At 44.0% G+C, this 15,995-nt stretch overlaps 2 protein-coding genes across 6 annotated transcripts; one reads left to right on the top strand and one right to left on the bottom strand.

Moving 5' to 3' along the window:
- Positions 1 to 3,267: 3,267 nt before the first annotated feature.
- On the top strand, positions 3,268 to 9,013 carry BCIN_16g05090 (hypothetical protein). 4 transcript variants are annotated; one of them, XM_024698236.1, is made up of 9 exons: positions 3,268 to 3,794; positions 3,855 to 4,414; positions 4,663 to 5,701; positions 5,837 to 6,031; positions 6,087 to 6,200; positions 6,252 to 7,247; positions 7,348 to 8,269; positions 8,336 to 8,450; positions 8,530 to 9,013. In XM_024698236.1, exons 1-9 carry the CDS (start codon positions 3,724 to 3,726, stop codon positions 8,760 to 8,762), a joined length of 4,245 nt encoding a protein of 1,414 aa, XP_024554054.1. In that variant the 5' UTR covers positions 3,268 to 3,723; the 3' UTR covers positions 8,763 to 9,013. The 4 variants fall into 4 exon arrangements, with proteins under 4 accessions (XP_024554054.1, XP_024554055.1, XP_024554056.1 ...); XM_024698238.1 differs by having other exon boundaries at positions 4,663 to 6,031; XM_024698237.1 differs by having other exon boundaries at positions 3,855 to 5,701.
- A 58-nt stretch (positions 9,014 to 9,071) lies between these two features.
- Positions 9,072 to 15,806, bottom strand: BCIN_16g05080 (hypothetical protein). Of its 2 annotated transcripts, none has more exons than XM_024698235.1 (3): positions 15,575 to 15,806; positions 10,057 to 15,513; positions 9,072 to 10,005 (listed from the first exon to the last, which is right to left on the bottom strand). In XM_024698235.1, exons 2-3 carry the CDS (start codon positions 15,392 to 15,394, stop codon positions 9,350 to 9,352), a joined length of 5,994 nt encoding a protein of 1,997 aa, XP_024554052.1. In that variant the 5' UTR covers positions 15,395 to 15,513; positions 15,575 to 15,806; the 3' UTR covers positions 9,072 to 9,349. The 2 variants fall into 2 exon arrangements, with proteins under 2 accessions (XP_024554052.1, XP_024554051.1); XM_024698234.1 differs by having other exon boundaries at positions 10,057 to 15,436.
- Between the last annotated feature and the right edge of the window lie 189 nt (positions 15,807 to 15,995).

Here is a 15,995-nt window from a genome sequence, read left to right as displayed (position 1 = left end):
GCCTTCGTTGCACGATTGGTCTATGAATATCGCTTTCGGGTCTCACCATAATAGATTAGATACGGATATCGCAACGAATTGGAAATTTTTGAGACTGGCGACGAACGGGAAGAAAACAACCCTCTGGCAATCGTGATTTTGAATTGGGTGGTTCTTAATAGGATGTGATACTGACGCATTGGCTATTTACACCACAGGCTATCGCTACGAGAATGGGTGGCGTAATCATGCTTATCAACTTGGGGGATACTAGGTAGGGGATACTGAACTTTATAGATAGGTACCGAAATACCAATCTTCCCGTTATTAATAAGATTCTACGCACTATATGTGTCTGATGACATTAGATTGAAAACTTCATTTAGCTCCCTTGAAAAAAACGCAGAATATATTAGAGTACATGTATCAAGCCCTCTCCACCAATTCAAGGTTCTATTCATATCGGTCAATTGTTTGCTTTGTATCTGTCGTCCAAATTTCATGACAATACCAGGTCATCTCAATCTAGGCTGGCACTGGTCCTTATTGAAGCAGTGTTGGAACTACCACTGAGGTATGGGCAACGTAAGTCTGAGTCTCAAAAGGCTACATGGTCTTGCCACTTTCATTCCGATCTTATTCGAGGGAAAGTGGCCGAAACATATCCATACGCATCTGCGATTGGTACAAGGTTCTCCCAATTCTGCTCTCATTCGTCCAACCCAATTGCGCCCTGGAGATTGCGAACACAAATTCCCAATGGAAATATCCCAAAAGTCCCTATAGATTCACTCATTTACGAGAAGATATAGATGGCCCATAAATCCATGGCCTAGTCTCGTGCATGGAACTCGTGGCAGCGACTAGGATAAAAGACAGGAGGCTTTGAAAGAACTGGATCGATGAACTCGTTATAGGCTATACGAAGGAATAGGAGGATTTACGATTAGACGACTGATTGTGGTTGATAGTGTACGTGTGCTTCCAATTTTCTTCTCGTTTGAATTGAGGTTTTCCTAAACGAACTTTTATCTGATGTGGTATTCGTAGATTTGTGGAGCTACTCATCTGTTCCCAGCCGAGACGAGAAAGGCACTGAAGCAGAGACATATCCGCGGATATCTAGATGCACAAGTTCTTTCTCGCCTGTACAGTTTTAGTGTGAATGGTGATGATACCGAGGTGTATGGTTGGAAATCAGGACCTTTACCGCATCCGCCAGAAACCACTGCTTCTATACCTCCACTGTCTCTATGTCCATGACCTTCGAAGTCAAACATAAGACAGTGTGACGTGCTATGATTTCCGTATCTTTAAGAATTCTTTAAATCTCTCGATATTTTCGCATGGAATATCGACGACAGACTACGCTCATTTTTTTATGGAGCGTGTCCCTTGAAATGCAAGTGAAGATAGGATATACCCAAGGCGTCGCGGGGATTCCCTTTTCGCTATATCTAGAGTATGTGTATGTTTTCCACAAGCAAATGCCCCCCAAAAAAAACACTAACATTCAAATAATTGGCGAAAAGAATGAAAATTTCTCGATCTTTCTTGGGAGTTCATAAATTCCACAAGCTCAAGTCAATTAGATCATCCACAGATCAACCCTAGACGCTCACCGCGCGGTTTTCATTGTGGCACTTGCGAAATGAGTGATTGGTGGTCATTGATCCTTCCAATTCCTGCAACCTTACACGGATCATATTGACGGGAGTCAAATGCCATTGGAAAGGGAAACATACGGCCGCATGGACTTCGCAAGCAGGACCGGAACTAAATAGGCATTTTGCGAAGGAAATAAGATGTGCAACAAAACTTCTGACACACAATGTATTGGTGAGAGTGAAAGTTCATTACTTCCATTGCATATGATGTACGGATCTTAATGGATGCTATGTTGGGTTATTTTGTGCGATAGCTCTGTTCACCCGCATGAAAGAGGGGGCTTGACTTGTCTTGGAGTAACATGAATTAGTTGAATTGTGCTATAGACACTCAAGCCATGCCATGTCTTTGAACAAGAAATTTCGTTCATATCATTCTTTGAGAACACGATTGGACGTGGTGATGGTGCGATTGAACACCTGGCAGGTGTTAATTATTCTCGGTTGGAGAGGTGTGCTTTTAGCGCCGCTCGCCTACAGTTACTAGCTTCTGTTTCGTTGTACAGTGCTAATCAAAGCATAGAACTGGAAATTGAATAATCCCACTCCTTTGGTTGCAATGTCGAACAAAAGGAGCTTATTTGGGAACGACATGGCTCGACTTTTAGTTTAGACATGTAATAGGGTTAATGGACATCATCTATCGCCTTTACGTTGGCCTTCTGAGCTCGACAATATTTTGAGGAAGTGGTCGCATTCTTAGAGCCGACAAGAATGCCATGAGAACCTTTGGAGAAACCGAATCACAACGATGGTTGACGTAAGCTTATTCAATATCTTCATGAATCGTGTGATGAAAGGGTGATATTGTGGAGGATTCTTGATGCACCCCAAAATGATATGCAAGTTCGCGAAGATCTTCATGATTTTTCGGAGTCTTGAATGTAATAGGAGCCTCTCAGTCCTGAGCGTTCGTGTCAAGCTACGAGAATATCTTAGAGAACGGCAAGTCATCGATGTAATATTTTACTAAATACATGGTCTGTTCGCTGCGGCGACAGCTGCACTGCATGCATCATCGGTATGGAACGGGTTTCTGCGCCCGGCGACGAACTCAATTATGCAGATGTTTTTGAAAGAGTACATCTTCATCTAGTCATACCTCTCTTACAAACACCCGAGACTTTCTGGCTTCTGCTGTGTAACAGCCACCGGCGCCTTCGCGAAACTAGACACCAGTCTGGAAAGAACATGAGTCACAAATTGCCTTTGAATTCAAAATTATCGAATATTGGAAAAAGACAATCAACGATAAATTCAATTTGCAGAGGAGCTGATCAGCCAATTCTTGTGTCATATAGTTGCCGTAAGACTGGAATATAATATTATCACTCTGGTTAACTTAGCTCTTTGCACAACTAACTTGTACCATCATTGGACTGTTAAATAAACTTTCGAGTCATTAACACGGGAAAAGTCAATTAGACGAACCAGTGGCATATTTGCCATCATCTTCCAGCGAGTTTCGTTGGTCCAATTATAATATCAAGGTTTGACAGCGCGAATTATTCACCGTATTATTCATGAATTGATGCGCCATTGTGGCACAGACTCTCGGAAGTTTCCCCAGAATGCCTGCTATGGTACTACAGCACGCCTGTTTGAATCAACCCTATTTCGTGATACTGGCTACATCGCGGATACTGCATATTCCTATGATAGGGCCGACACTGTGAAATTGTCGGCACGCGGAATTATCCATTGAAACTTTTGAAATCGGATTCTCCTCTGACATGTCTTTCCCGAGATATCATCGGCATTGTGTTTAGCAGTGGTCACCTACCGATAAGATTACAAGGTTCGAGATCTCCACCAAAAGAAACGTTGTGTCAAGTCCACTCAACAATTGCATAGAGAAAGATGCGGCCATGAGAAAACTCTCATCTATACACATCCCCCCTTCTTTCCCTTGTTTTCTTATTTCTTTTGCCTTTTTGCTTTCATTTGATGCCTCTCCTTTCGCGGACAGGTATGGTGGCTCCAGCATATACCATTGTTGTGCTCTACATTTGTTTCTAACCTCATTCTCGTCGTTCTTAATACAATCTGCACAATTTGACTCTCATATCAAGCGACAATGCATTCTTTTGCTGATCAGCCAGAAGAAGTGAAAATCCGAGAAAGGAAAAGGGTAAGAAATCTCTTGAGGTAAGACTGCTCAGACATGTCGCAAGTCCAAAGACGTACTAATCCTCAATTGTTTGACAGGTATTACACCCCGGAGAAATGGAAGCTCACCAGAGAAAGCGAAGATGATGATTTCAATACAAAAGGGAACGGACTACCGGAAACAATATGTGAAGCAGAAGAACAGCCAGATATAGCAGAGAACCCGAAAGAAAACGAAACAGGGGGACCGGATTCTTCAAAACGACTTCGTCATGATCCTACATTGACAGCATTCGCGCAGCTCGGCGCGTATCGATTAAATACCGAAAGATCTTTCATTTCTCTTGTGGATTCACACAATCAATACATCATTGCGGAAGCAACGAGGAGTGTGTCTTTACATGAAAGAGACCTTACAAAACCTGGCGACGAGATCTTCCTTGGGGCCCGCATTCTGGATATGCATTGGGGAATATGTCCAAATACTATTCAAATGTTCACAGCTAAAGACGACACTGGAAACGTAAAAAACAACCTTGTTACTGCAAATCAGACTCAGTATGTAATGAATGACCTCTCTGCTATTGAAAAATACAAGAATCGCCCCTACATCGCAGAATGGCCACACATGAGATATTATGCCGAGGTTCCTATATATAGTGAGTTGTCCTATCAATTTATTCGCCGAACATAGCTTCTTTAAGAATTTAGTCATCCTCATTTTTTTATACCCCTCATGTCCATCAGCTAGCAGTGAGAAGCCTGAACAGTTGGCCTATACGTGCCACACATTTGGGCTCCATTTTGCTAAACAAAAACACTCCTGTGAGAATGGCATTTTCGGTATCTCAAGGCTGCGGAACAATCCTCACATTGAGCTTTAGCTCTAACTCTACAACTCTATTAGGTCCGGAAAATATTGTAATAGGGACATATTGTGTAGTAGACAATAAACCACGAATGGAGGGGTTAGATGAGGAGGGTCTCAGTATATTGAATGAGATTGCAAAAGCAATTATGAGTCACCTTGTTCTCATCGAAAAACAAAACCATCTAGAAAGGGGAGAAAAGATGATCAAAGGCTTGGGACTTTTCGTCGCTGGTAAATCCAACTTAGGCGAAGGATTAAAAAATGCTTCTCAAAATGGAATGGATCCTCAGAATACGTCTCATTCTCATCCAATTGACACATCTGACCCATCATCAATAACGACAGAAAAGAGGGATATCCGCCAAACACAAGTGAATTCCGTTGGCCCATCAAATCATATCAACAAGTCATCTTTGCTTTCGACTGGAGCTGAAAAGGCTACAATCATCGAGAAGGAAAGGTCCAGTATGAGTAGAACCTCTTCAACAGAATCTGCTCGACAAGAAACCTTTGCGATCACGAGACTCAAACAGGTATTTTCCCGAGCGAGTCAACTTATACTTGAGGCTATGAGTCTTGACGGTGTTGTCTTTGTTGATGCATGTTTCAGAGATTCGGCAAGCAAACTTGCTTCCAAGAATAAGATTGTTTCTAGTGCAACTCATGATAGATGTCAAGGCTCGACTCAAAAAACGAACGTGATTAAAGTATCAACCCTCTTGGATGAGATAAAAGTTGGAGGCAGACGAGCAGGGAAGGCTTTAACAAGTGATTTGCTTGGATGCAAAATCAGACATGATCAAAATTCCTCCCTTTTGGATGAGCCTACGAACATCACCCTCACACAGGCAACTGTTAAAGGCTTAATGACATGTTATAGCCAAGGTCGAATGTTTGTTTTTCATGAAGATGGATCTTTAAATCTTGATTTAGAACCAGAGCCATTCGAAATTTGCGAGAATGGGAATATCGAACCTGGTAGAGAATTGGTTGCAGCTTGGGTCTCAGAGCTGATTAAAATCTGTCCCGGTGCACGTACAATTGCGTTCTTTCCTCTGAGAGATCAACAACGAGAGTGAGTATTTGCTTGGGTGGCTATAAAGTCTACCATTCATGATGGAAGGCAAGGACTTTGGCCTGTAACCTCTCCTAATGCTGTTTTGTGAACATTACCCTGTCGTTAAATATCCATGTCTAATCATGTGTATAGTCAGTGGTTTGCGGGAAGCTTTGCATGGACAAAAAGAGAGCTCAGAATTATGACCGCTGAAGATCTCACCTATCTTACAGCTTTTGGAAACTGTATCATGGCAGAGAAGTCCCGTCTAGACTCCGAACTTGCAGATCGTGCCAAATCCGACTTCATCTCTGTGGTATCTCATGAATTACGATCACCACTCCATGGGTTCGTGTTTGATTCTCTCTCTAATATGAACTACAAAGCTGACCTCCCCATCCAGTGTATTAGCCAGTGCAGAAGCTCTTCGAGATACTTCGACTGGTGATGAACAAGATGATATGATTCGTTCTATTACCATTTGTGGTGAGGTTTTGTTGGATACCATGGATCACATGTAAGAAGAATTTCGATGTATCAAATTATACCCGGCTAACTCAATAAACGGTCTTGATTACGCAAAAATTACAAACAAAGGAGAGAACAAGGATATGAAAGACCTCCCGGTACAATCAAATGGGCTAGATGCCGACTTCGATCTTAGTAATCTCATCGAGACTGTCATCGAAGGAGTCTCGGCGGCACAAAGTTTCCGACAGTTAACTTTCGAGGGCCCACTTTCCGTCGAAACTACTCGCCTAGATACGATCTCAGATGAAAATCACATGTCAGATGATGTTGTGGTTATTCTTGAAATTGATTGGCAAAGCTCATGGATCTTCAACTCTCAGATAAGTAATTGGAGACGTATTTTGATCAATCTTTTCCAAAATGCACTCAAATACACGGAGTTTGGGTATGTTCAAGTTCGTTTGACAGCATATGAAACTACCGATGGTCAAGTTGCGAAATTGTCTGTGGTAGATTCCGGGAAAGGTATATCAAGTGATTATTTGAAGTACGAATTATGGACGCCTTTTGTACAAGAAGATCCTATGAGCATTGGTACAGGATTGGGCCTCAGCATCGTTGGCAAATTGGTAGACGAGCTCGACGGAACAATTGATATATCAAGCACAGTTGGTGCAGGTACAGTCGCCCAGGTGGAAATTCCAGTCAAACATTCAACGGCATTTGATGAGGATGAAGAGACAGATTGCAACAAGCTGATACGAGAGACAAGAGATCGTTGCCAAGGATTATCGATGTGTCTTCTCGGTCTTGATAACTATCCCGACCCATGCGAGATACCTACAGATGTGCGGTCTGCAAAGGATAGAAAGATGACTGCAATCAAGTCTGCGTTGGCAAATTATGCAGGTGATTGGTTTGGAATGATTATCAGGAAATCTCGTTCTGGCTCTTATGCTAAAGGTGTCATTTTTGTTTGCTTAAAATCACAACTTCATCGGACAGACCGAACTCGACAGAAACCCTTGATTGTATTTGAGGATACCACGAGAAGGTTGGATAAAGAAGAAGGTGAATTTTATTTAACACAGCCGTAAGTGATAGATCTTTTGAGTTTATGGGGTTTTGGAAAGTCTCTATTGTTTATGCTCATCATTACTACTACATCATGAATGTTTCTGACCTGCTCCTAGCTTTGGTCCCTATAAATTAGCGAGAATTCTGGGTCAGTGTATCGATTATCTCCATTCCAAGGATGTCATGTCAAATGATAATCATCTACCAAGCACGTCGTCTAAAGTACCATCTAGCACAGGCTCCACCCCAATACTCACGCCATCTAATAAGTTTTCCGACGATAGGAATACCGACATCGATTCAGAACCTATCAAAAAGGAAGATAGACCTAAATTACTTTTGTGTCAGCACCCCTGCAGATCCCCAGAATCTTTGAGACCCAAATTCGAAGCACGCAAGCATTCAAATGGATCAGCGGACTCAGCAGTCGATATGAGATCAAGCGAAGAGCCTGTCGTGACTTATCACTCCTTTCCTTTTCCAGAGGGACTACCACATTGGCCAAAGGTAGAGAATGGAGTGCCTCAATTGATTGATATACAGGGAAAGTTGGACGGAGAAGACTTGTTCAAAACAGGCGCACTAATTGCGACATGTTCCTCCAAGGCAGGCGAAGTTTTAGAGGGACATACAGCTCCAGGAAAACAGTTCTCTGTTCTTCGGAAACCGTTTGTGTGTGAAAAGCCTGTGGCACTGAAATGTTCCTCAACTTTGGAGAAGCTGGTCGTTGTAGAGAATGCTTCTGTCGCCCTAGATAAATCCCAAATTGTTGGAAAGCTACCAGCTATTGAAAGACTTTCGATAGCAGCCACCGAGATACGCGGGATCGTTGAAAAAGCCCCCACTGCTACACAAGCATTTTTTGAAAAGCCAACAACAACCTCGAAGCCTAAAATCTCCTCGAAATCAGCAATTCTCGACATCGCCAAATCAGAACCAGAGCTGGTATCAACACCAGAACCTTCTACCACACCAATCTTCAAGAACTCTGCACGTACAGTTGTTCTTCTTGTTGAGGACAATGCCATCAATTTGAAAGTAAGCCCCTTTATTCTTCCTCTCATCTCATAACATCAAGTATCCGACATTCTGATGCTACACCAGTTACTTGTTCACAGCATGAAAAAGTTAAAAGAGGCTTACGATACCGCATGCAACGGCCTCGAAGCATTCGAGAAATACAAAAAAGCACCCGGATCATACAAAATAATTTTCATGGGTAATTCCCCTCTTCACTATCCATCTCCATCTCAGGCCTCCTTTCCATCGTGAGCCCATTCTCAATTAACCCCTCGCAGATATATCCATGCCCATAATGGACGGACTCACTTCTGCGCGTTGTATCCGCGACCACGAAAGCCTCTACAATCTCCCCCGTGTGCGTATCGTTGCTTTGACCAGTTTTGGCACTGAAGAACATCGTCGAGACGCTGCTATGAGCGGCATTGATCTCTTTTTGACTAAGCCAATTAGCATGAAAAGTTTAAAGCCGGTTGTTGATTTGAATCCAGAGGACGTGGAGGTGGAGTGATGGTGGAGAACTTTTACGTGCGACGAACACCTTTGTTGTGATCTTCGCCGAATGCGAGAGATTGTAGTGGATACGGTAGGAATGGTCTGGGTTGGAAATATCGGGATATGTGGGGTTTTGTATTTTAATACTGGATTTGCTTGTGATGATCAGGCTCGGCCATTTATCTGCTGTCAGATGTATTTTTGACATATAATTGACGAAGTGTGCGTACCTTAAGAATTGAAGCCTCTTTTACCACCAAGCCTTCATGGATTTTGTGCTTGTTGGCATATTTTTTTTTCAAATCACTCAAGCCCCGAATATGAATGAACAATCAAGACAAACCAAAAATACAAATTGAGTAATTATTTCTCATCTATCTAAGCTCATAGTAAACGCTTAACCAATCCCAACATGCAGCCAAAAACGAATGATGTCATTCATTTCATCCATCCATCTTCATCTTTCATGTATCATAACACTGCTCTTCGTACAAAATTACAAGGTCGTTTGTTCCCGTTCTTCATTTTCTCTTTCACCTAAGCCAATCCACTTCTCATGCATACACTTATAATACACCTTCAATACCCTCATCCCTCAATTCCTCAGCCTTGACTCCCACTACTCCCCCCAGTCTTATCCCCCATAACGTCAATATATCCTCTCCCCTTCTTACCCTTTCTAACCGTTCCCTTCCTTCCTCCCGCGGTAGGCGGCCCTAACAAATCATCAATGCTGGATGCATTGCTCATACCCGTGCTTGGTCTAGTGGGTGGCGCACTTCCAGTACTCATCAATCCACTCAAATTTCCACCCATGGCACTCCCATTGCTCTGTGTTCTAGCCATTGCTGGGGCCATAGGAGGCTTCACCAGCCCACCATCGGCTAAAATTCCATTATCACCAGAACCACTAGGAGCTCTTTGAGGTGGTGCACTTGCTGAGCTGACGGATCGTGGGGGCATGCTTAAATGACCTGCCGCAATAGGCATCACGCTACCGCTAGCTGATCTAGGTGGACCTGTAGCTCTTGGGGGAGGTGGGGTTGCTGATGGAGTAGGGGTATTCTCTGCACCTGCTTTTTTGTTGATCCATCTTTTGAGGTCCGGATCATAGACAAAACTACTTTCTTCTCCAAGTTTAGCTCTAATGGCTTTCTTGTCTGGCGCGGCATCGGATGGAGCGGCTTCTTTTTTACCACCTCCGAACCAACCAAGTCCCCAGCCTTTCTTTTGTGGAGCCGGCTTTTTATCCTTTGCAGCTAAAGAGTTGTTAGTGTCATTTTGAGGCATTGAATCAAAGAAGTACTTACCGTCAGCTTCAGCGGCTTTGCGGAAAGCCTCATCTGCTTCCCTATCTTTCTCCGCTTTAGTCTTTTCTCGACTTGAATCTACAGGCGCCTTCAATACAGCAATATCATCATCGTCATCATCCATAAAGCTTTTCTTTGGCCTTGTGCTGATTGGCGAATCAGGTTGCTGCATTGAATTGGGCTCATATGATGGTGGTTCGTATCCTGTGCTTGATGAGGGTGGCTCATAAGAGTTTCCAGTCGGTGGCTCATATCCAGTCGAGGATGGAGGCTCGTATCCATTGCTAGATGGTTCATCACCTCCCATATGTGGTTGGTAAGAAGGTTGTCCATCAAAACTCATAGGTTGTGGTGAGTCGAAATTGGTTGGAGTTTCCATTCCAGAAGGAATAGCTTGTGGAGTATAAGGAGAGTCACCACCAGTATATGGACTATAACCACTAGATTGAGGTGTGAAGCTAGAGGATTGATTGTATTGTTGAGAAGTTGGACGATATTCTGAAGACATTTGTCTTTGTGGATCATACAAGTTACGACGGAACTCACCCGATGTTCTACCACCCTCAAATGAAGTTCTAGGCTGAGAACCATGTGAGGAACTTGGTGGCTCATATGATCCTTGTGGAGTATAAGTGGAACTTGCGCCGGGGGCGTATCTCGAAGATGCCTTGGTTTGTGGTGGTTGAGTTACTGGCATGATTCCATTAATACCCAAACCTCCACCTCCATTGTATGAGCTACCATAAATATCGGCAACTGACGGCGATCTGCTTATAGTTGGAGTACCACCAGCAATGCGTGCGAACGGACCAATATCAGCCTGGCTTCCAGCATTCGACACAGTATCGGTAGTATCTTGTTCATCACCAGCAACAAATTTATTAAATGTTGCCCATACAGAACCAGAAACTTTATCAATGCTAGGTTTTGAGATCCAGGACCCATTTTCATCCTTGGGTGACGATTTTAATCTGTTGCTAAGATCGTCGAGGGATGAAACCAATTGGCCATGATGATATGGTGATCTTCTTGTTTGAGAAGTAATGGTCGAAGCAATATTCTCACAGTATTCTAAAGCTTTTTGTCGATGGCCATACTCTGCTAAAACTGCAGCATGATGTAATTTGTAAACTGCCAAATGAGGGCTGGATATCACGATACTAGAAGTGCTCGAGAGTGATAAGCCATACTCGTAAACTTCACTCAGCAGAACTGGTTCTAATTCCCTATCGAAGTCAAATGGTTGTCTCAAATGATCAGAGCCAATGAGTACCACATTTGTACTTGGATCATCAATCCCTCCAAATACAGATGAAGCCCTAGCGAATAGGTAACAAATATGTGCAGCTTCAGCTCTGCCATAGCCGGAAAGAAGTTTTCCTAAAGCAGCTAAAGCTTTACTGTCATCTGTACTTCGGTTACTTAGAACAAGACCAAGTGTCTCACGCCATCTATCAAGACCTTCAAGGGCATCCTTCGAAGAAGTCAATGATGTGGATGTGCTGACCATTTGAAAACCGGCACGGGCAGATGGCGGGACAAGCTCGTCGATACTTTCTTCAAAGTTGCCAGCAAAGATCTCATACAAAGCAGCAAGAGGCTCAGTATTATCGCCGACGTTCTTCACCTCTTTTTGCACGAATTCTTGAGCAACTTGTTTGTAAAGTTCTTTTGACACGGTGTTTGAAATGAGCATTGCATGTGCCCAAAGTCGTTTATCAACAGCTTCCCAAACAGCTTTCTCTCGATCTCCTCTCAACAGATGCTTTCTCATGCGATCTACAGCAGCAGGATCGACGGGATCAGCCGTTGTTGGATTGGTGGATGACGATGAGATGCCGGAGAGATCTGCCCCGGTCGCATATAATTGCGACTCTTGGCCAATCTCATTGTCGATACCTGGGGAGAGGACAGCTCTCACAGCTTTCTCAACGATAGGATTTCCTTCCAAAATACCGTCATTCTCGATGAATACTTGAAGAATCTTCCAGAGAAGTAAACGTTCTTCAGTACGTTTGTCATCATGCGACAAAACTTGAAGAGATTTTAGATAAGATGCATTTTGTTCCAATATTTCTATACCAGATGCCAGCCAAGATAGGACTTCCTTCTTCTTTGCCTTGCCCTTTAATGGGCCAGGGAAGCTTGTCAACCTGTTTTCTAATGGGTCAAGGTCTTTAACATTTCGGACTTTGACTTCCCCAGGGCTCCTAACAACCATGGGCGCTGTAGAAGTCATACCGTATCGAGGTACATCTACGGGGAAAGATGTAATCATAGTACCTCCAACACCCCAAGTAAAAACGGGACAGCCTTTCCATCTTTGCAAAGCATCATGTTCACGACCATCTACGGGGGCGACATAGCTAACCAAGGATGGCGCTCTAAGACGCCCAGGAGCATGAAATGTTGGTTGGGTAGGGGTAAAGGCAGATGCATTCCTAGGGGATAGAGCTTCGATAGACGCTGGCCTTTGATATGGTTCAGGAATACTCATTTCAAGTCGAGATCCACCAAAAGCTCTACCAGGTGATTGTGTTTGAGATCTTGGGGGTGGGACAAAACCATGAGCTTGAGGTGGGCTCAGGGTATTAGAAGGATGCTGCGGCGTGTATTGCGATGGCGATGCTCTTTTTGGAGGTGATCTAGCCATACGAGCAGCAATGCTCGTATTAGGAGGTGGCGTTTGAGAAATTGGACTCATTCCTTGTGCGGGTGAAGTAAAAAACTTTGCTTGCTCACCATAAATTGGAGTTTGTGGTATGCCACCATCATTTTCATCAAGCTCTCTGGTAGGCGGAAGTGGATGTGCCCTCAGAATAGGCTCATATCCCGATGAGCTACGACGATCATAATTTGGGACCTCGCCACCAGCACCATGCCCGCGCGCATCTTGGCTTCTCTCAAAGTGAGCCAATGGACTCGAAGTTCGAGGCAAATGCGGTAATATTGCTTGCGGTGGGGATTGGAGATTCGCTGATGGTGATGGCGCGTATTGTGACCGTGTTTGAGGCGGGGCAGGAGAATATCTGGACTGTATGACTGGAACTGGAGCGCTTGTTGAATGTTGTAAAGGTGGTGGTGCCGGTGAATATCGCGATGTTACAGAAGGGACAGATGTTTGGAGTTGTTGACCTGTCGATGCAATAGGAGCATAAGGACTTACACGCTCAGGGGCTACCAAGCCACCTTGAATCATTGGAGGTGATTGCATGGGGGGCTGAAGGGGTGGCGGTTGTCGCATGGTCGCTTCTTGATGAATTGGAGTTGAATGGGGAGGGTAGACAGAAGCGGGCGCATAATTTTGTGGGTTTCCAGCATGAATTGACGGAGTAAATTGAGATGGTGCAGGTGTAGTTTGGTGTCGAGGAGCAGCCTTGGGCCTGGAAAGAATAGGAAGATCCTCGAAGAAACCACTATCTGCACCAGACTTCGGTTTTTGAGCACTGGGTCCAGCAGGAGGAGTATTCACCGCAGATTGCTGTTGCTGCTGAAGAGGGTACGCACTTGGTGGTGGATTGTTCAGACTAGCAGCTCTAGGAGGAGCTGGAGGAGCTGATGCGTTATACCCACGATTCATTTGGTTTGTGCTTACTCGTTTACGAGGCTTCACAACTTCCATGGGCAAGTCGTAAGGAGATGCGTAACCCCCTTTGGCTTTGTCCGCAAAACTTTGAGCTTTGGGTAAATCAGGGCGTTGCTGCACTGGATAACTCCCCATAGCAACAGCAGGGTCGAACGGCAAAGAAGTCTCTGGAGTAGTACTCGACCTCGAGAGGTCGGTCAAAAATGGTGCAGCCGGTGCAAAAGGCTTGTTAGATTGAGGTTGGGTTCCCGCAACTGCCTCTACTGGTGTATAGCGACTACTAGTAGCTTGTGGTTTCGTTCCATTAGCGTCGGATCCAGTCACGTGATTGTTCAAGTCATCGGCATCTTTACTTTCTTCAACGTCATCCAAAAATCCTTCATCGTCACTCCCAAAAAATGCGGCTGGATCAACAGCCTTGTCGTTAGAATCCTCATCCTCGTCTGGCAAGAGCTCATCATCGTCATCCAGGAATTCATCGTCCAAGGCGGCTTGCCATTTGGCAGCCAAATCTTCACTACTAGTCTCACCAGCCTCTCCGCCTAAATTCGCCGGGAATTCGGAATCAGGCCCGTCGAATGCATCTTGAAGGGCATTTTTGGGTATGTTTTCATTATCCATAACTGGGTCCGGGACAATAATCTCTGTTTCGGAAAGTTCTGGTGTTGCCTCTAGCGTTCGATCGTCTTGTTGAAAATGTAATGAATCCATAACTTGCATGGTTGATTTTCTTTCAAGTGACGGTTGACCTATATCTAAGTTTTGAGAAGACGATATGTTGCTTTTGTCAAAAAATCCGTCATCTTCTTCTGTCGTATCTTCAGTATTTGTGAACATGGTGTGACCTGTATCAGCGACAGTAGTTTCCGCTTCATCAGAAGGCTGTACAAGTGGGATTCCTTCTTCAAATCGTGCGCGAGATTCCTCGTCCTCTTCTTGTTCGACATCTCCCCCGTAAGATTGGCCGTAATCTGGTAAATATCCTAATGCAGGTTGTGTTGCTTGTGAATCGTGTACGTCATTGAAAACATCACCCGAGCTTTGCTGTGTAAAGAATTCCCCTTCAGCATCATGCGCCTCATCGAAGAACGCGTTACTTGGTGACTGCTCCACCTCATTCATGATATCCTCGACTTGAGAATGTGGTATCGAGTGTGAATTCTCTTGCTCGTGGGAAGGAGGGACGATGGGAAAGGAGTTCGTTCGATCGGATTTGGGCATCATTTTAAAGGGATCTGTATCTGTACGCGATAAATTCCAATCCGGGTCTACTTCATCATCCTCACCCCAATTTACTTCATGCGATGTCCTTGCGAAGGAATTCGTACTAACGTGTTTACTATCATTCGAAGGACCGGTGGTTGGAAAATCCGCTTTGACTTCTTGGGCGACATTGGTTTCCAGTACTTCTTCGTGCGATGGACTCTCATCCATTTCTACACCTCCAGGACTTCTCAACGATGATGTGAGCGCACTTCGCAAATCCGTTAATTCGGAATGTTCCGTGTCTTCTCTCGTACCATCTGCCTCCACGTCCGACTCCTTCCACGCATCCAAGCTCTCGTCCAATGTTGTGTCATTTCCAACCGTTGGTTGTTCTCCATTCACTGGATGATCCGAAGGTTCGATTTCGGTAGCGGGCGGGTGCACATCTGCAATTGTTTGTGAAGGAGTCTCCGGAGTAATTATATCTGCTGCAGCATTCGGCATAAAGGCAGGATGCCATGATTGATTCCCTGGTTCCGAGGGCATCGCGATTGTCTTAATATCCTGGAAAAAAAGAAATAAATAATACTATACCAAAAGACAACAAATTAGTATATTTGTATATCCTCTGTGACAGAAACATGTATCATGACTCTAAGATAGAGCTGTGTGAACATGAGCAGAAATGTCAATAAATATTGAAGTCAATAACCAGTCAATACTCACTTATACAATGATTCTTAGGAATCTCTTTCCGCTAAAAAACAAAACCAGATTAAAAGGATGATATATTTTGGATTGAAAGTTGATTCATAACTACAGAAAGTTGGGATCGTATTCTTTGAGTTTGGTGAAGAAAGTAATGGAGAGACCAATTAATTAAATCCCCATACGATTCTGGTTGAAATGGATTGATGTTGTTAATGTAAAGGTGGTAAAATGGACATGGACAATTTCCAAAGGCGACCTGGCTTGTGAGGCCATCCATGAGGAGAAGGCTGAGAGAAGGCTGAGAGAAGGCTGAGAGAAGGCTGAAAATCGGGCGAAAGGTCTCCATTCCGTGACCATATTATGAGTGAGGCCAGATCTTGATAATTCACGGAATCATGTGAGAATATGGCGCTCGCTACTCAAGTTACCTTGGGGT

Source organism: Botrytis cinerea, chromosome 16, assembly GCF_000143535.2.
Source record: "Botrytis cinerea B05.10 chromosome 16, complete sequence".
In the NCBI taxonomy this organism is placed as follows: domain Eukaryota; kingdom Fungi; phylum Ascomycota; class Leotiomycetes; order Helotiales; family Sclerotiniaceae; genus Botrytis; species Botrytis cinerea.
The sequence above is the reverse complement of the archived record's forward strand: the minus strand, read 5'-3'. Positions and strand labels throughout refer to the sequence as shown.

Excerpts from the sequence above, each read along its gene's own strand:
- BCIN_16g05080 (XM_024698235.1), bottom strand. The coding sequence starts at position 15,394 with ATGCCCTCGGAACCAGGGAATCAATCATGGCATCCTGCCTTTATGCCG. Across the intron at positions 10,006-10,056 it reads CAAAGCCGCTGAAGCTGACG|CTGCAAAGGATAAAAAGCCG; the intron begins GTAAGTACTTCT and ends ACAACTCTTTAG.
- BCIN_16g05090 (XM_024698236.1), top strand. The coding sequence starts at position 3,724 with ATGCATTCTTTTGCTGATCAGCCAGAAGAAGTGAAAATCCGAGAAAGG. Across the intron at positions 5,702-5,836 it reads CTGAGAGATCAACAACGAGA|TCAGTGGTTTGCGGGAAGCT; the intron begins GTGAGTATTTGC and ends TCATGTGTATAG. Across the intron at positions 6,201-6,251 it reads TTGGATACCATGGATCACAT|TCTTGATTACGCAAAAATTA; the intron begins GTAAGAAGAATT and ends CTCAATAAACGG.